Genomic DNA, 19993 nt, shown 5'->3' on the forward strand with positions numbered 1-19993 from the left:
TTGATCTGTATTCATAAATCATGACGTACTGAGGTAACGCCCACCCCTTACTGATACTGGCTTTGATAACAAAGGTTTTAATTTGAGAGATTTTTCTTTTAAACACATGTTTGAACCATGTCCACATGTCTGTGGAATCTGTCTCCATCCTCTTGAAAATGGAAAACAGACGTAGTGAACAATGTGATTAAAGCAGTAAGGACTCATACTGTACACTGATGTCAATGATGAGGAAAAACGTCAGATTGATCCCGTCCCTGCTGACAGGACTGAGGTGGGTGAATCTGCGGTGGTTCCATTGAAATCTTGCAGCTTTAATGACCCTGAACCAAACGTGTTTTAAAGCGTCGCGTCGCCCTTTCGCCTCGTGTCGTCAGCCGTCGGCTTCGTGCTCGCTCGCTCTCGGTGTTTGAACGCTCTAACTGGGATTAACTCTTGACCGCGCGGATCCGCTCGAGGCTGACCGTCATGTCGAATCACTGCCAGAGGCTCCGCTGTTTCCCGCTCAGCTGGCGTGTTGGTTCAGACCCACTGTGGCGTCATTACTAGCCTTCTCAACAAGAACTTGCCTATTAAAAAAAGTTGTCATTGCTTTGTTGTTGCTTGTGTAAATATGATTTTATTTATTGTCTTTTTAATATCCTCAGCATTCGTTTTGTTGCCATGTTTTCATGCCTAAGCCATTAAGATTTTTAATTAAACAGTATTTTCTTTAACATCTGATCTGTGTGGTTTGTTCATAATGACCATAAGCTGTTGATCCTGTCAGAATAAAAACAATACTTTTCATTTAGTCAACGGTTTGCCCGCAAGTCTCAAGCTATCTACACATTTTAGTATTAGTGTTGCAGGTTCCAGGTTAGCCAAATTTTAAAATCCCTGCTTGTAACTGCACTTTCAGGTTTTTTGACAGGTAGAAACAAGTGTCACAGTGCAGCATGACCATACATATTAAAATGAATTCAGTGTTCTAGTTACAGAAGCTCTCCAGTTTTCAGTCTAAATAAGTCAATAGCAGGTACACAAACCAAACAACTGTTAGCCGCTATGCTAACGAGACGCTCCAGTCACGCTACAGTTCAGAAGCACAACAATGAATAAAACACTCCTCTGAACTCACTTAAATGGCCTCACAAATGCTTTTAAATCTTTTTATATGCGATTCTTGTGTCGTTTCCGTCCTTAAATATGACACTGACCTGATAAAAGGGTTAAACGCGCAGACGTGACGACAGTAGGAAGCTGCTGCAGTGACTCAGCGACAAGAAAGTCAACAAGAGCGCGAAGCGGAGTTCCGGTCCGCTGCACGAGTTCCTGCTGCCACCTGCCGGCGCCGACGGGTATTACATCAAACTATCAAGCCCACAGAGGCTGAAAGTCTCACAACTTTTAATAATAGTTTCTCAGCAAGAGCTGGAATGGATGTAATTATCGTCTCTTGAGGTGAGCAAGCATTAACACAGCACACACACGACCATGGCTTTTGTATGTGTCATCACCTTCAGTAAAAGTCAGTAGTGGCTGGTTGGTTATCAGTGTTGGTAAGTTTTGTCAGTTAAAGAAATAAATTCCTCAGTGTGTGAAAAAGTGAAAGAGTTCTGCTGCCAAATCTGTTCGTCCAGCACCATCATATGACGTGTACATTGACATAGTTGACGTCAAGGAAGAACTACAGTCTATTTCAGCTTGCCTCTGGGCAGATAGGGACGCACAAGTTGCTTGTAATGCAAACTGTCATGTTTCCAACAGAGAAAATGGCTTCCCAAAATGTGAGTGCAGAGGATGGACGAGTGTTTTGACTGAGCTGACTGAGCTTTTTCAGTCAATATAGCACAAACTGAGGAATTTTTTGCTTCAGTTGACTACATTTACCACCAGTACTGATTAGACATCAACATAAAATGTGGTGAAATTTCCCTTTAAAGTAATCTTGAGATTTCTGGATTTCTTCTCTTTCCAGGAACTGCCTCAGTTACTCTTGATAATCCACAGATCAGCTGTTCATCATCATCATCTGATCATAAGAGAAAATGCCCTTTGATAAGTTGAAGCCAAATGTAGTTAAAAGTAAAAGTTTGTGACAGGCAGCAAAGCATTTGAGCAAATGCAAAGAAAGAAGAAACACGCTGTCACCACCTCAGCTGCAGAGGATTTTGTCAAACTGCTCTCCTTTATCTCAGGGATAAACATGTTGTCGTCGCCTGCAGTCGTACGCTTCACAGTAAATAACGAGGGGGAAGCTGATTGGTTTTGCAGCGAGCACGGCGGCTGTGAGGTGCTTCAATTCACTGCAGATGTGAGCTGTTTTCTGTCCTTCGTCCTTCCAGACTCCAGCGAGAAATCTGAGCTACTGTTGGAGTGGTTTCCAGGCCGTGCTGACAGCGGTTTGGAGGCTCCGCTCCTTCCTGTCTCCTCACTGTGGGACTGTGCAGCGCTGACACAAAGCACACTGAACTCTGCTGCTCTGGTTCACGCTGAGCCCTAAAGCCCAGCAGCGATCACATTCCACCACTGAGCGCTCCCTCCAACCTCTGCAAAAACAACAGCACCAAAACACCTTTTCTCTTTGAATGAAACTTTTTATTTGGCGTTGTTTTCTTGCAAAAAATATATAAAAAAAAAAACAAAACAAAAACGCAAGCATCAAAGAATCACATGTACAGTCCTTAATTTACACACATTTAGAAAAAAGAACATCATTAAAGTTCAGTTTCAAGCTTGTTTTCAACCTGGTGAAAAGTCCAGAACAATAAACAGAAACTCGTGTTTAAATTCGCACTGAACTGAAGAGACGAGGTGCAGATTTACGCATCGTATCAGAAACGCTTGGTGTTATGGCTTTGTGCAATTTTTCTGACCCATAGTGACAGCGTCCCATCGCACACGAGGACTTCTGTTGCCTGAGGACGTCCCGCACCTGAACTTTAACACCTCGACTCAGTGGAAAAGAAGAAATCAGAGAACATAGCACGACTTCGTTAATGCTGCAAGTCATCTGGGCAATAAGGAGCAACAAAAAGTCTGTTTTCACAAGAACCTACACAGTGAGCGATCAGAACATCATATTCACAACAAGGCCCCTAAAGAGCAAACCAGCGCTGCTGCATGTTTCCACCCATCCACCACAAACCTGACACACGGACCAGCTGCTCGCTCCAGTTTACATCCAGATATTCACTTTCCTGAAAAAAATAAAACCCAGAAGCTCATTTAAAAGCACTTGCTTTCGCTCTGAAGGTGTTTCAAGAAACTTCAAAGACTCTTTTAAAACACTGTTAATCTTTTCTTTCAAGATTATTTCTTTGAAAATAAATTTACTTTTTGTCGCGGTCTCATGCCTCGTCTGCACGTACAAGTATTTTTCAAAACTTTTGTCCACACAAACACAGTTTCAGAGTCACTGAAAAGGGAGCTCAGAGTCTCTGTTCGCAGTGTTGACTGAGGGAAAACTGAATTTTTCATGGTGGTCGGAGCTAAACTGGCGTCCAGTTGCAGGTAATTGCTTTTCTTTGCCTTCTGATTGGCCCTCATGTTTTCAGGGTTATATCGCCCCCTGCTGGTTTGACATGCCCTTGGCGAACAAACGAAGGAGGACAAACGCTTTTTAGAAAATATTCATGTACGTGTGGACTCGACATGAGAGCCGGGCTGTGACAGACGACGATCGGAGGAGTTGGGAATCGTCTGGAGTGTCGGCAGCTCGTGTCCGGAGCAGTAAGCTCTACAAAGAACTGCAGGGAGACACTTTCTGATGAGTGTAATCTGCTTTAGTTTGTCAGTGTTGTGGTTTTTGAGGATTTCTTCCATGGTTTCCACCATGTTGCATCATTGTATTATTGATCAACGTGATTTTAAATTGTTTTAGGGAAAGGAAGCTTTGTGGAGACTAACGGGATCCAAATAAAGACTGAAAATGAATGAAACTAAGATTTTGGTTCAGATCCGACATGCCAGCTACTCGTTTGGATTAGGAAATATTTTGGATTCTATTTCCTTCATTGTTTTCTGTCTATTTTTTCATACAAAACAGATGATTTGTCAATTTTATTATTCCATTTTTGTCAATTTTAGGAAATACGGCTGCGTCAGGATTCTGGGAACACCGTCAAGCGAGTGCTGGTAAACAGCTCTCTGGGTTTTTCATCGTGGAGTCTCCGATGCTTTGCTCTGTCAGGACTGGAGTGCTGAAATAAGATGTTTAATGTGGTCCAACCTTCCAGGGTCACTGCTTTATACTCGTTTCACCAATTTAAAAAAGAATTAATGTGAAACTTGCTGGAGCTGAAAAGTTGCTCCACGCAGAGCAGACTAAACCCTGGAAACTTTGAACAGAAAGCTAAAAGTTTCAAACATGAACTGAAGAGCAGCGCAAACGTACGGCTGCCTGGAAGGTGAAAAATCAGTCCAAAAGCCTCCAGCCTGCTTCGCTCAGCAGTCCCGTATGTGTGACCTGTAGCAAACACGCTAAACATGCACCAACGCTGGAGCATCTGTTCAGGCCAAACTAGCTCTCAGTGAAACAAAGAAAACACACAGAGCAAACCCAAGAAACTAAACAAATTCAGTGTATGATGCATTCTCAAAACAGGCACAGCAGATCGCTAAACTCTGACCTTTTCCCCGTCAGTAACAGTCCAAGGCCTCCACTAGCAGGTCTGTACACTACACGTATTTACAAAGAGTACAAGAGCCGGACAGCAGTTTGCAGAGGAAGGCTGCCAGTGTGTGTGACTGACACAGATCATCACCGAACCATCGCCTCCGCCGATCAGAGGCAACCGACTGACATCATATCCTGTCCTGAAGCTCAGCGGGACCCATGAACACGGATCAACATGCACGTGACCCAGACGCTACCGTCAAATGAACATCTGCGTGCCAAAATATCTTTAATAACAAAATATATATAATATATACACTTTCATAAAAAAACACACTGAACAACACGGTTTGAGGAAAAAGTACAAAACCAGCAGATGAAGTGAAGAAGCAAACATTCACTCGAAAGAAAATACACATCTGAACATGAGCGTGTGTGCGTGTGTGTGTGTGCGTGTGTGTGTGTGTGTGTGTGTGTGTGTGTGTGTGTGTGTGTGTGTGTGTGTGTGTGTGAGAGAACGCTGAATACTGCCGAGAACAAAGCGTGATGGGGAATGTCTGAACTGTGAGGTGGTGTTACTCTGCAGGCCTCAGATCAGCCTACACACTGCCTGCCGGCTCCACGCCTCCTGCTGCACGCCGCATCTGGACCGTCGGCGGCGTTTTACTGCGGGGAGAGAGAAGGAGGACGTCAGCGTGAACACCAGCTTCACGTCTACACACTCAGAAAACACAGCTCGTCACTGTAGTTTGTAGTTTTGGCTTCATTCTATAAGAAATACAAACACTGCGGCCACTGAGTTCATTTCTGGGATTCAGAAAAAAAAGAGGAGGAAACACGAGCTGAACGACGCTCAGCGGGTGTCAACAAACCTCCTTTGCAGACTGATTTTCTCGTGGCCGACTGAGATGATTGGAGGGGTTTATTACACAGATTGCAGATTTCTGCTGTCAGGACGTAAACTTCAACGAATAGCACAAAAAGGCTTCTCAAACACCTCCTGCAGCTTTATCGGTTCAGTTTCTTCAGGATTCTGCAGAAACATCCATCCCGATCTGTTTGTTTGCTGGATTTAACACAAGAGCAGCAGCACTATTTCACGCAGAATCACATCTAAATACTGGAAACAACCTCGCTAACGTTACAAGAAGCGACCGAGTCACAGTGACAAGTCTTACCTTTGACTTAACCATTGTTTTAGATAATCTCGCTAAACTGTTCGACTGTTTATGACTTATCTGATCATCTGTCTTCTTGTGTTTTATTGACAGCTGACAGCCGAGTTCCCACATCAGACGATGACCAAAAATACAAAAATGAGCCGTACTAAAGGCTGGCGTGCTGAGCTAACTGGCAGCTTCAGGTGAACAAATGTACAAAAATATTTACAAAACTATTCATTCACTTGAGGCTCAATGTGGGCAATTTAAAATTCTCCACTTTGGCGCCCCCAGTGGTGGAAGAAGAGAAGACATCACAACTCCTCCTAAAAAGAGCCTTCAGACTCAGCTGAAAGACACTAAAATCTCATCAGATTTCTGCACAAACTGACTTCAGTTCAGTGCAAAAAGTCACTGAAAAACATTTTCACATGAATCCTGCTAGCTGTTACTGTTAGCGTCTGATAGCTAGCCTCTGATAGCAGCCGTTCAGCCATATTTCACAGCCAGCAAACTGCATTAAGGTGGAAAACATGAGGAGTCAGAAAGACGTCTGAGCTCCTGTTTGTCTTCCAGATGTCCTCGTATCGTCACATTTCATTTCCTGTTAGCAGCGGGTGGAGGTTTATTCAGAGCTGCTGATAACTGACAGGAAGCTGCTGAAGCATCTCTGCTGTGAGCTCGAACCAACACCGAAGGTCCTTTTCTCTCCACAGTCATTCACTTCACTCACCTGCTCATTTGGGCCATTTTTGTCTCCGTTGACGGCCTTCAGGAGGACGGCGCCCTCGTTGGTCGTGTTGGTCTTCATCTCCACGACGATGTCATCTTTGGTGGTCTTCTCTTTGGTGCTGCGGACGGAAACGAGAGCTGACTCGTGTGAAATTAAGATTTATGGGATCTACTGACAGAAGATGGCAGACGTAATATAACAATCATTGGTAATAATCATAGGTTCACGCTCTGCTGGGGGGGGGGGCTGCAATGTGCAACCTCACCACTAGATGCCACTAAATCCTGCACACACTGCTGCTTTAATTAAGCCCAGATTTAAGCTTTTCTTTGATTAGTTTCTGCATCAACACACTGTGAGAAAAAGCAATATGTTCAAACATTACTTCATTATTTTAAAGTCTGGGATTCAGCTAAGAACTTCATTAAAGATAAGGCTTTAATATTCTACAATTATGTCCAACAAATACCATGAAAAGACCAAAATCTACCATGTTTGAGTCTGTCTCTCAATATTTTCCTTCCCCATTCAAATCTTTACAAACGGAAATACAAATGCATGCTTTTATTTTTGAAAAAGATCAATAACATCATGAATCAGCTGAGTGGCTTCAGCAAACACCACTCAGGAGACAACAGGGTGCTGGGGACTATTTTCAGCTGCGGATTAACACACATTTGGTGTTCTCGTGGTATTTGTTGAGTGTCTGCAGACTCTGTCTCGTGGTCTGTGGACCCCGTCGTCCTCACCATCAGGTTCAGGACGGACAGTACTCACATCTCCTGCTTCCCTGAGCGTCCACACGGGATCTTCCCCTTCTTATGCAGGAAGTAGAGGACGCTGCCGAGGACGGCCAGCAGCAGCAGACACAGTATGATCACCACGATGATCACGCCGCTGCCCTCCGCTACACAACACAGAGAGCGACCAATCACACGTTAGCGTCAGAAGTGAGTGGAGAAGCCTTTAAAGAAAGGATAAAGACGCTCCAAACTGCTTTATTTCAACTGTTTTCTTCCCTTAAGTGGCTTTTTTAAGTCTTTGTGCATAAGAAATAATTAGCTGAGCGTGAAATCACGTCTCTTATGTTTTAGTCTCATTAAAGATGCAGGACGGCAGAGAAATGTCATTTATTTTGTGCAGCATCGGTGACTTTAATAACCGACTTCATTCAGAAGAAGAGGAAGCTTTTCTCTTTCCTCTCCTTTAAAAAACATGACAGTGTGCAGGTTCAGTTTGAGTCAGAGTCCAGTTTAAACAGCAAGAAACACAAGAAAAACCAAACGTCTCAGTTCAGCGTTTCAAGCCGTTTCACGTTCTTATCTGCAGAAGCCTCTTCCACATATTTCTAATTCATCTTTTTAAATCTAATTCATGAAAAGATTTGGAAATATTCATATGGAAACGTCTGATGTGCTGTTGTGGCTCAAATCTTCCAACTTTATTATATTCAAATGCATCGTATCAAACAGTCAGAGAGTCCGTTTGTTTTATCGGCTCAGTGTTTTTACTGGCAGCCTGTGTGTCAGTGATGATGATGATGATGATGATGATGATGATGATGCAGCTCTAATGGAGGCTCCTGAACCTCCATCTCACTGTCCAGCCCCTGACGTGAAGCAGCTTGTTAAAAGCAGCAGATAAAGATGGAACAAAGAGTCTGATTCTGATTTCTGTCACACAAAGCAAAGTTTCTCCTCTAAAAGCAGAAAATCGGTGAAGTTAATTAGTGACGAGCTTTCGAGAGCCTGTGGACGCTCTGATAGAATAAATCAGCTTCAGCTCAGCTGGGACTTCTTTTACGTTTGATTTTGATCTTTCTAATTAGGAGTCACGACAGGATGAAAAGACGGAGAACAGAAGAAATCAGATCTGACAAGAGCTCCGCGATTTCTACCCCGAGATTTAGCTCGTTTAAACGTTCCCTCCTCGGAGCTGTGGCTCATAACTGAGCTCGTTATCAGCGCTATTCTGAATAATTACTGTAATACTGGCACAACAGAGAGGGAGCGACACGTGTGTGCATCCACTCATACAGCATCAACAACAGCCTGAAACTGAAGCAGCTAAATGGAACTCAGCCTTCATTCGCTTCATTATTCAGAACTTTTCCCTAAACTGTCTCGTGTGAAAAAGGCTCGAATGTGACCAAACCTCGTGTCTCTTCTAAGGATTCACTTAACTAAATTACAATTTAATTATCCAAACACGATATTTGGACAAAACGCTGTGATCTCCAGACTTCATACGCGAATATTTATCACATCTGTGCAACTGATCTTGTGCATAATTCAATATTTCCAGTGTGCAGAGACACTGTTCCATTATTCATAGTGTGCTCATGTGCACGGCTGATTTTACTTTGTGTGTTTTTACTGCGTATTTATGCTCTTTTCTGCCTCTCTGTTTCAATCACGCTGCTGTAACAAGTGGGATCAGTTCAGTCTTCTTGTCTGGACTCGAGATGACAGCACGCCGGACTCTGATTGGCCGTCTGTTACCTGACTGTTGGATTTCAGGTCGATGCTGCTGCTCCCACAGCGTCTCCTAAACCTCGTGTGGGTGATGCTGTTTTCTGGGTTTTATTTTTCCAGATCAGCGTGTGAATATGCTGAATCCACAGACAGACTCAGACGGCGTCGCTCGTTTTACGGCGTCATTAAACAGCGATGGGGCTCATTCTGACAGCAGATCTTCCACTTCCTGTCAAGCGTGCGTAGGAAGCTTCTGCTCTGAGGAAAGCGTTGAAATCGGCCTGTAATGACCTCAGCAAACTCAGACGAGCGCGCTCTCCTCCAGACACCTCTGACAGAGTTAATTTGAGTTGTTTTAATGGACACGCTGCTCTCTGAAATGCCCTTTATTTGCCTGTTTTTCCCCACAGGCCAGTGAAGGTTTTACTGGCGTGAAGTGACGGCTCAGATAATAACGCCTCTCCTCATACTGATGTAAAAATCCACCATAAAACACGAGCCTGTCTGGAAAAGTCAGTAAACGTGAGACGCTGTTCTCTGATTTATTTGTTTAAAAATCCTGATGCACAAACAGTGTTTTTAGCTGCGCAGAGTCTTTTTCTGTTATCACTGCTGGCGCGCTTGAATTTGCTGGTGTTACGATTTTTCTCTCTGGATCAAACAGAATATTTAAAATGCCCGCAGGCCGTCCAAAGATCTGCCGGCAAACCAAAGACAGTCCTGGTGCAGAGTCCCGGTGTGAAGGCCATGAATAATGCATGCAGTCCTCCAAGCCTTCACTGTCACACTGAACTCAGACAGAACAGAGTGTAGAAGAAGAAAGTGAAGGACGGCAGTCTTACCGGGAGAGAAGGGAGCAGCTGACGTGATGCTGGGAACTGCGAACAAGCAGAGCGACACTCAGAGCGACATTCACACACACTTCTCAGATTTAATGTGGCTGCGTCTGCTTTAGCTATCACACACGTGTTCTGTGGGTGGAGGGAAGCTGAAGGAGCAATCACGCTTTGGTTAATGGCTGCACTGCAGAGTGTGATCAGGGTCAAAGGTCACAAGGCAGAGAGGGCTAAAAAGGCGGGAACGGCTGCATTAGAGCGATGGTCATTTAGGTGTAGGCGTCCAGGCTGCTGAAGACGCTACAGTCCACCGCTCTGTCACCATCAAACTCACTAAATCAAAGCAATTATTTTTTTTAATTTGTTTTCTGAAATGTTATGTTTAAATATGCAAATCCTGCTTTAAAGATTAAACATGCATCCATCTGCACACATGTCCAGCACAGAAATCTGACCTAAAATAAACACCTAAATGTGTATTTGGACATTTTCTTTCCACTAATCTTAAAGAAGAAGCCTCAAAACTGGCAAAAAAAAAAAAATGTTTTCACCTTCTTCTAAAAACTTTTTTCCATTAGCATTATCATTTTTTTATACTCCTTTTGTTTAATGAACATACATATAATTGATTTTGTATTTATTTTCTTCCTGGTCTCCTTTTTATTCCTGCTCGCTGTCTGTAACGCCCTCCCTGTCCCCCGGCTGAACGCTGAGTGGACCCTGGTCTGGCTCCACTCACACAGGAAACAGTGAGACTCTTACTGGCTTTGATGCTGAAGACCTTGACCTCGGTGCCCATGTCGTTGGAGGCGTTGCACAGAGCGCTGATGTCCGAGGTGACTTTGACGGACACCACGCTGCGGGTCATGTTATCATCGGCCTTGTTCACCACCTCGTGCCAGTTCTGTGGAGGCAAACAGCTCGATGATGAGGGACCGTCTTCATCAGTCAGTTTTTTTAACTGTTACCAAACCAGAGTCGCACGGCTCACCTGGCTGCCGATGACGCTCCAGGTGATGCTGGGCAGCGGATGACCCTGAGCCTCACAGCTCAGGTTCACCATCTTTCCCGCTGCCTCCTCCAGCTGCACCTCTTGCTCCACTCCCTCCAGCTGTGGACCACCTACAGACACACGCGCGCACACACACACACACACACACACACACACACACACATGCACACACATAAATTCAGTACACTGTTTCACATCTGGTCAGACTCTGCTGCTCTGAGTTCTTCTTTTACACAGAAATACTGCGTAAAAACCTTCATCCATGATTAACTTCGGTCACTTCTTCTATGTTAAGCTGCCATCAATTGAACGCAACACTTCCTGCACAGACGTTTCACATTTAAAGCCCTCCAGCGGCTTTCCCGGTCAAAAAGCTGCAAGTCTGATGTTTCAGCACATTGAAATCCAAACTTCAGTTCATATTAACAGAAGCAGGTGATTGAAATCAGAGCTCTGAGGCCGATCAGATGGATGGACACAGAATCACTGAAGAGTCCGAACCTCAGACCAAGCCGCTGAGGGGACGACTGACCTTGGACGATGATGTGAACGGAGCCGCTGGTGTGCAGGGCGGGCAGGGAGGGGACGGTCACCTCACATGTGTACTCTCCTGACGTTTCATAGGTGGCATCCTTCAGGTGCAGTGTGTTTCCCTTACCCACCTGACGCCCATCCTGCGCACGCACGCACACGCACACGCACACACACACACACGCACACGTACACACACACACACACACACACACACACACAATTATTACAACTGTTTCAACTCCTGTAAAATTTGTCCAATACTTTGATTGATTGTTCAAAAAACTAATGATTCCCATCAAATGTTAGCATGCTAACATGCTAAACTAACCTGGTGAACATGGTAAATATTACAACTGCTAAACATTAGCATGTTAGCACTGTCCTTGCAAGCGTGCTAAAGTTAGCATTTAGCTGTCAGCGCAGCCTCACAGAGCTGCTAGCATGGCTGCAGACTCTGGTTTCAGACTGATGATGATGATGACGATGATATTTGTCTTCTCCTCTATACTGAAAAGCGACCAATTAAATGCCAAGGCCCTGTTCTGAAATGTGTGGCTGATTAAAGTCAGTCTGTGCTGACAGCATGAATGTTATAACAGACTGATTTCAGTGAGTCTAAACATTTTCTTTCCCATATCCTTTTCCTTCCTGCTGATGTGAATCTAATCTCGTCTAATCTGCGCGTCGTCTACGCACCTTGAACCAGACAGTGGAGGTTTTCAGGGAGGACAGAGCGTTGCAGGTCGCAGTCAGGTCTTCTCCTTTAAGCATGACCTCTGAGTCTTTAGGCACCACCACAGCCGGATCCAAGTCTGAGCACAGCAGGAAACATGATCACCAGGTCGGATGCATCACTTCAGAGGAACAGTGATTTTATTCGCTTTCTTTCTGAGATTGAGACGCAATGAGCAACATTAATATTGTGAGTGTGCATCAAGAACAGAGCTGGAGCCACGTCTGGTTAGCATAGCTTAGCATAAAGAAACAGCTAGCCTCTGCAAAGTGAGAAAATGCACCTTCCACCAGCTCTAAAGCTCAAAAAGCAGCATGTTGTTGTGTTTGTACGCATGTTTTCTGTGTGTGACGGCTCCTCACAGTGAACAGTGAGCTGCACTTCTCCTTTGACCTCCGTGTAGCCGTCCGACTCCAGAGGGCGACACTGGTAGAGGCCGCTGTCTTTCCGAGACACCGGTGACAGCATCAGCACATCGCCGCGGCTCTCCAGGTCCACGTCCAGCTCCTGCAACAAAGACTCATCCGTCATCCAAATCCACGCTGTGATCACGTGAAAGGTGCAACAGAAGCTCAGGTGTGCACTGTGCGTCTGAGGCTTGTTGTCAGAGGTTTCCATCTGTTTTGACAGTCTGGACCTTCTTTTCATAGTTTCAGCCATCATGTTTCTTTACAGTTTACAGTGGAGTCCAGAGGAAGCAGTGAGGTGCAGACAGCATTTAAACACACCCTCAGTGTTTCATCTCAAAGCTCACTTCTTTAAAGTAAAGCTCATGTTGACTGGTGCATCAGTTTGACTCTTTCTCAGCTGCTCGGTCGTCCAGTAACAGTGTTTTCTGTGTGTAATGAGCTTCACATCTCAAGCTCTCCATGATGGAGGACGATGGCTTAAAGTTTTAAAATATGACCTGGATTTCTTTTACTGTTTGTCACAACAACCACTAACCAAACAGCCTCGTCAGGAGAAGCCTAAAGGCAGTCAGCTGAGTTTTTTGTCCACACACACACACAGTGAAGGGGTGTGTGATGGGAATGCGTCCCGTCACTGTGGCCCCCGGTCTCAGAGCCCAGCCTGGACCTGCAGGGTCAGAGCTGACAGAGGCTTCACAGACGTCGCACACTCATGTCTACATGGGGCCCTGTGAGCTCTGCATATCAAAAACATTCCCTCCATGTCTCCCCTGTGTCACCCTTTCTCTCTCGGGGGCTTTTCGGGTGAGAAAATGCCGTCCATTCTTACTTGTTCTCTATTGAAAATGAAGGGCGGCGGGGGGCTGCCGTCACCCTGGCAACGCAGCTCCACAGTGTCCCCCTCTTTGACCAAGCCCTGGGGCGACTCCTTCCACAGCTCCACCATGGTGGTGGGGTCTGCACGCACACACACACACGCACGCACACACACACACACACACACACACACACACACACACACACACACACACACACACACACACACACACACACACACACACACACACACACACACACACACACACACACACACACACACACACACACACACACACACGCACACACACACACACACACACACAGAGGATCAAATTAAACAGGCTTATTCAGCTAAAGTCACTTTACGAGGTCATTTCCATAACGCTGACAGCGCCGGCTGTGTTTGGCTCTGTCTACACAGAAACACACAAAACTGTGGACCAACAATAAATCTCATGAAATGAAGAGTAAATCTGAAATAACACGCCGTTATTGACAGTAACAAGGTTTAAAGGAGTATTCCAGAACATCTGCAGCTGAAATATTCTGACTTTTAAACTCTGAAAATGCTGCAAAGTTCACGTCATCGCGTCACTTTTTCAAAGTTTGCAAAGTTTCCTCCACCGTTAAAGAAGTCTATAAATCTTTTAGCAGCGCCTCATGACACCTAAACTGAACTTCATGAGGAAAACTGGTGGAAAGGCCCTTTAAATGAGAAGGGGAGCAACGTTTTATGAACATTTTCCTCCACAGATACAAAACACTGGCCTCCAGTTTGCATTAAATATAAAAATACTTTGCGCTGTCGACTAAATGATCTGAACCTTCAGCCTCACCCTGACGCTGTGTTTTACACCGCCATGAACGCATCATCAGTCACCTCCACAGACGCTTTCTTTAGCATCTGTTACAGCACGAAATATCCTCAGATATCCAAAAATATGTCAAATAAAATGCAGTAAAAAGAGGAGGCTCTGATTCAACACATATCAATGATGTCTACATTTCTGTTATAATCAGAGAAAACACTGAGATCAAGATAAACAAGACAACAAAAGATTAAAAAGATCAATAGAACAACAGATTATTTCTAAATATCATAATACCGTTACAGATTTGAGACAGGTATTTAGAATATGTTAATACCAGTGAAAGAAACGCTTTATGTTTCACTTAGTTCATTATAGGAATAATGTGGAAATAAACAAATTAGAGGTACGTTTAAATGCAGCCCTCATGTATTAACACACATCTCATATAAGAGAGAGAAATATATCCATCTGCCTCAGTGTTTCCCTTCAGACTTGATCTGAGCTGTTTTTTTACTTCGACTGGTGAAAAGTGTTTCTTAAAAAAGTCAGAATGGCAGAAGAAGTGCTGGCGTTGAGCCGAGGAGACTTCTGCTGGTCTTAAACCTTCACCTCGGTGTAAAGAAATGAAAGTGAAGCCCTGAGCGGCAGCTGGAACGTTCTGCGGTCCGCTTGGCTTCACGGCAGAGGAAACGCTGAACCCGACAAGTCGAGGTGCCAGAGATGGAAGAGCTTAGCTGCAACGATTTTATCTCCGTTCTGGGACAATTACTGTCAACAGCCGACACGATGCAAACATCAGCTGCCGTCAGCAGGTGACTCGCTCTACAGGACGAAGATGAAAACTCACAGTGAACGGTGATGTTGATGCTGCTCGACTCCACCGTCCTGATGGCCGCCGGGACAAAGAAGCTGACCTCACAGGAGAAATGGGCGTCCTTGTCCTCCTTCGCCACCCTGTACTCCAGCGTGCTCTGGACCGAGTAGAAGCCGCTGGACTCCCGGGTCACCAGGGTCAACACGTTCACGTCTGGAGGGTGAACGAGACAGCACAGATATGCAACGCTGGACCACAGCCAATACCAGATCAGAGCTGTGACAAACGCTCCAGATACAGAATGAGAGACAAACGCTCAGGTGGAGTCTACCTGTGTGGTCCCTCAGCGGTTTGGACGTCACTTTGGACGAAAGTCAAATAAATGAAATGACTGAAAGTAAGAAGAGACGACCATGTTCAGGGCTGTTCTCGAAGAGCCCCACAGGATGCGACGATAGCATGCTAACATGCTAACACGCTAGTCTTTACCAGGCAATGCATTCCCTGGTTGCCAATTTAGGCTAGCGTGTTAGCATGCTAACATCAGTCGAGGCTGATGGTTTGCAGATATTTGGTTATAAAGCAAAGCGTTTGAGGATAATTACAGTTCATCCTCTGGGGAACATGAGCAACGTGATGTCCCCAGAGCTCCTGTGTCAGAGATGCTTTGGTTTCACTGTTCGCTAATCGGCTCTTCAACTATCAATGTGCTAATATATGAGATGAAATGTTGGATTTAAGCTAACAGAAACTCTCTGTGTTACACGGCAGACGGACGCGGAGGTCGCACTTACGTCCGAGCGCCGGCATCAGTGGTGTGTTGTTCTTGTACCAGGTGATGTTGGGTTTCGGGAAGCCGTTCCGAGCCTCACATGATGCAACCTGGATGATTCACATTGACAAACCTTAATCATCTCAAAGCTCGTCATTGCAGCAGTAAAAGACAAACAGATCGAGTGGACCCACCTTAGACGGCCCGTCGCTGGTCACAGATATTCCAGTGAGGACGCCCTCGATCACCGGAGCCTCTGGAGGAGCTGAAGGAGGAAAATAATCACTTATAATAAATAAGTGGAGGCCTTCTGAAGACCTTGAATCCTCCTGCTTCAGCGGCTTCCTTACCGAACACTCTGAGGTGGGTCTTGCCCTCGGCGTTGCCGGCAGCCAGTCCGTTCACCTGGCAGAAGAACTCCCTCTCATCGGAGAGCTGGACGTCCTGGATGATGAGCTGAGTCCCCTGCTGGTCTGAAGTCACCTGGATGCGGCCGCTGTAGTCTGTGTTGTTGTCCACCATCTGCTCAGTGCCATCACTGTAGAAGATCCGCATCCGCGAACCGCTACCAACGGCCCTCTGCAGGGGGGGACACAGTCAGGACGCAGCTCAACCTTCAGTCGACTATTTGCCAGTTGTGTTTGATTAAAACGGGTCCAGCTGATCGCTAACTAACTGAGCGGAGTCAGACAGATGCTGGTGTGGTGTTGCTTCCTGTTTTCTTCTCATCCTGTTTTTGGATTTCTGCCTTCTACTTCTTTTCCAGGTGTGCCTGCTCACCTGTTTCCTCACTACTCTTTGTTTTTACTCCCTCTGCTGAGCCATCACAGTCGTTATTAGTGACAGTTGGAACGAGCTCATTAATATGTGGCCTTTAGCAGCACGGTGGCTCAGTGGGTCTAAATTCTCCAGACGCTCCAGCTTCCCCCGCCATCAAATGCACGCATGTTAATTCCTTCCTTAATTCCCGTCAGCTCCCTTGCTGGTGGCCCGGCGCTGCACAGCAGCTGCCTGCTGCTCCTCATCTTTAGGATGGGTCAAATGCAGAGGATGAATTTCCTTCAGGGATCTGCATGACGTAATGCCTCTGCTTGTTTTCCCTGAAGCTCAACATTATTTTTCATAAACGTGTCTTTATTTCACATGAGTCAGCAGCACTGTAATCCTCTGCTGGAGACTCTGGCACTGTTCATGTGAGAGGAATCAGGAATATACATAAAAGATGCTGAAGCACTGAAAATACGGTTAGTGTTCTGTCCATCTGACATGTGAGATCCTGTAACACTAGTTTTAACTGCACGCTTTCTAACATTTAACTGTGAATAAGCAGCAGGAGCACAGTGGTTATCATGCATCATGATCAGCTGATCAGCCACGTTCAATCGAAGGTGTCTCTTATTTTTATCCTGCAGATTTTTAATCCTTTCATTTTGATACGTATTTATTTAACCTGATTTTTCTGGATGGATAAATAAAAACTAGAAACTGAGCTCGGGGCTCCCTGGCCTCGATTCAAGCAGCCCTGCTCCACTCGCTCTCCACTGGGTCGTTCCAGACAGGCAGAGTCAGCTTTCGCAGCGGGTCCAGCGGTACTCACCACAAACCACTGGATCATGACGAAGCTGGGCTCGCTGCTGGCATCGGTGAAGCTGTACTGGCAGGGGATCTGAGCCGAGTCGTCCAGGTAGACCTCGACGCTCTCATGCATAGTCAGCTCCACTTTGGCCCACGCTGAAAAACACACACAAGCACATAAATCATCTCCGCGCCTTGTGCAGGTCCTGTGCTGTGGCCACACATTGTTCCCGAAGCGTTCAGAGACATAAAACAGTATCAAACTCAACATAAAATCCTCATTTCACTGCGAGCCTGCGCCTCCTCACCTACATCTAATTCCACCCCCTCGACCTTCATCTCGTTCTGAACGGCATTGTCTTTGGCTGACGGCTCGCTGTCTTCCCAGGCCAAGCTGGAGCCAGTCTGTCATGTTCAGAGAACAAAGAAGAAAAGGCTTCTTGTCCACATGGCATAATTTTCATCTCCCTTCTGCCTGGCTGACTGCAACCACAAAACCACATTTTGGCCAGAAAATCAGTTCCCTAGGCATCATCGGGGGAATGCAGGCATGGGAAGGCTAGCCAGTCTGACACTGGGCTGTTGATTCACAGAGCCAAGTCCTTTTTCAGCCATGTTGGACTTGGCTGCTGCTGCAGCTCACACAGTGACAAAGACAAACAAGATGGCACAAAAAGTCTATTTTCTCTCTTTAATCTGGTTTGAGTTGTTATGCAAGATGGTAAAGGATACCCCCCCACCCCCACCCTCACTACCAGGTGTCACTGTGCGATGTTGGGTGGATTTACTCCGTCAGTGGATACTTTGGGGTGCTTTTCATTGTCACCGTTTGACCGTGCAGAACAATGCGAGACTCCTGCCTCATCCATCGCTGATCTGTGCACAGCAGCGCTGCTTGAAGGAGGCCAGCGTGCTCAGATTCAGGACTATCGACACCTGAGTAACGAGGCACTCGTTATCGTTTTCAGTGATCTGGGTCGTAAAGTGCAGCAGACCGGCAGGAAATGGAAATACAACATAAATACTTCTTTTAATTTCACTGTTGATCCTGAGAGCTACAGGCGTGCAACGTAAACAGGTGGCGTTCTCTTTAAGCTCAGCGCGTGAGTGTAAAACATGGTGGAAACCATAAAAAGCTTCTCAGTATTTGTTGATGCTTTTCAGGAAAAAAGAGGAACAATGAGGCTGGACCTCAGTGTCCTCGTCTGTGTTTTCAGCGTTGGTTGAAACAGACCAAGCATGAAAAGAGCTTTAAGGGTCCAGTTGCCACCCTGCTGCCCCCATTCAGCCGGCAGCCCCCCCATCGCCACCCGTCCCCTCCCCACCTCAGCACCAATCATTTTCACAACTCAGTTTTTCTCTCCATCCCTCCCTCCTCCGCCTCGCTCCGTGCGCAGCCAACCATTTCTTTCAAGACAACGGGCGCGCCATTGTTCCCCCACCTGGGTGGACCAGAGCCCCCCCCTCGCACACACACACCCATCAGCCGACCAGAGATGCTTTTCCAGGTTAAAACCAGTTCATCGCACACCGGAGCTGCTGTTTACTGCGATGGAGCCGACATGAGACGACCTCCAGACCAGAAGCAGCTTACGGAGGCCGGAGAGCGAAACACGTCGCAGGAGTCAGCGAACGAGTGTTGTGTCTCTTCGGGGCTGTGCTGCTAACTTTTCAGCTAATCCGATTAGCACTGGGGGGTTGCTGGGGATTTGGCTTCCAAAGCCAACCTGGGACCGTCTTATCTGTTCCTGTTGTGACTTTATGCTGCAGCGACTAAAGCGCACACACAAACACACATCTATGCACCCTGTGTGTGTGTGTGTGTGTGTGTGTGTGTGTGTGTGTGTGTGTGTGTGTGTGCATACACTTGCGGCTGTCTGCTGTCTGTGTCTGGTTGATACAGAGCTAATTCATTCAGAAAAAACACGCCACTCCACAATATTTGGATGTGTTGACAGGATCAGGCCTGTGACTGGAAACCAGGAGCAGCAGGTCAGAGAGATGAACGCCAGCCAGTGAGACTTTCCCAGTTCAACAACAAACACCAGTACAGTTCACACAGCAGGTCAGCGTCTGCACTAAGATCACCAGCCATTATCATGTCATTGTATAAGTCGCAGGTCGCAGTACGCCCCCCCCCGCAAAACATTAGACTTCAATTCTAAAATACCCCTTCAGGTAAAGTGTACTCGAGTTGTCCTTGAGTCACACTTGAGTACACGTGATGTGGAAATAGTATGTTTTTACACACTTTAAGTGCACTGAAGCACACCTCAAAATCAGGACTTCATTTCCCATGAGCACCGGCGGCTCCACACGGGAGCACAGACAGGCCTTCATGTTGTTCATGTTCGCTTCCTTCGCGGCGCCACGATGATCTCATTTGTTTACAGTGATTACTGCTAAGTCTTTAAATTAATCTGCTAATGATCTGAGCCATTACGTCTCGTTTTTAGCTCCTGTAAAACATTTATAGAGGACTCGGAGCCTGTTAGAGGGACACAGACAGAATTAAGAGCACAAAGAGAGACGACAAATGAATTTTCTGTCCCTCCATTCAAGGCAAATAGAGACAGACTCTCACAATACTCTCACAACACAAATGAGACAATAAGAGACATAATGAGGGGCGGACTTCCAGGACGGCCTCTGCACACAGTCGCTCATTATGCGCCTAACACACAGACAATAGCCTCAGACGCTAACTAA

The 19993-nt window shown here is 46.0% G+C and overlaps 1 protein-coding gene across 3 annotated transcripts in view; it reads right to left on the reverse strand.

Moving 5' to 3' along the window:
- Positions 1-2566: 2566 nt before the first annotated feature.
- mcama (melanoma cell adhesion molecule a) overlaps positions 2567-19993 on the reverse strand; it is a 40617-nt gene continuing 23190 nt past the window's right edge. The window contains exons 1-16 of one of the 3 annotated variants that reach the window (XM_070983373.1): positions 17593-17854; positions 17307-17440; positions 16060-16288; positions 15904-15974; positions 15732-15819; positions 14971-15150; positions 13322-13449; positions 12445-12589; positions 12046-12161; positions 11348-11489; positions 10795-10925; positions 10566-10707; positions 9810-9845; positions 7271-7400; positions 6494-6611; positions 2567-5266 (exon numbers count right to left, since the gene is read on the reverse strand). In XM_070983373.1, coding sequence (XP_070839474.1) covers positions 5264-5266; positions 6494-6611; positions 7271-7400; positions 9810-9845; positions 10566-10707; positions 10795-10925; positions 11348-11489; positions 12046-12161; positions 12445-12589; positions 13322-13449; positions 14971-15150; positions 15732-15819; positions 15904-15974; positions 16060-16288; positions 17307-17440; positions 17593-17623 — 1824 coding nt within the window. In that variant the 5' untranslated portion in view covers positions 17624-17854 and the 3' untranslated portion in view covers positions 2567-5263. Of the gene's footprint in view, positions 5267-6493; positions 6612-7270; positions 7401-9512; positions 9846-10565; positions 10708-10794; positions 10926-11347; positions 11490-12045; positions 12162-12444; positions 12590-13321; positions 13450-14970; positions 15151-15731; positions 15820-15903; positions 15975-16059; positions 16289-17306; positions 17441-17592; positions 17855-19993 lie in introns of those variants that run through there. The other 2 variants (XM_070983372.1, XM_070983374.1) reach the window with 2 other exon arrangements.

Source organism: Chaetodon trifascialis, chromosome 16 (genome assembly GCF_039877785.1).
Source record: "Chaetodon trifascialis isolate fChaTrf1 chromosome 16, fChaTrf1.hap1, whole genome shotgun sequence".
Taxonomy (NCBI): domain Eukaryota; kingdom Metazoa; phylum Chordata; class Actinopteri; order Chaetodontiformes; family Chaetodontidae; genus Chaetodon; species Chaetodon trifascialis.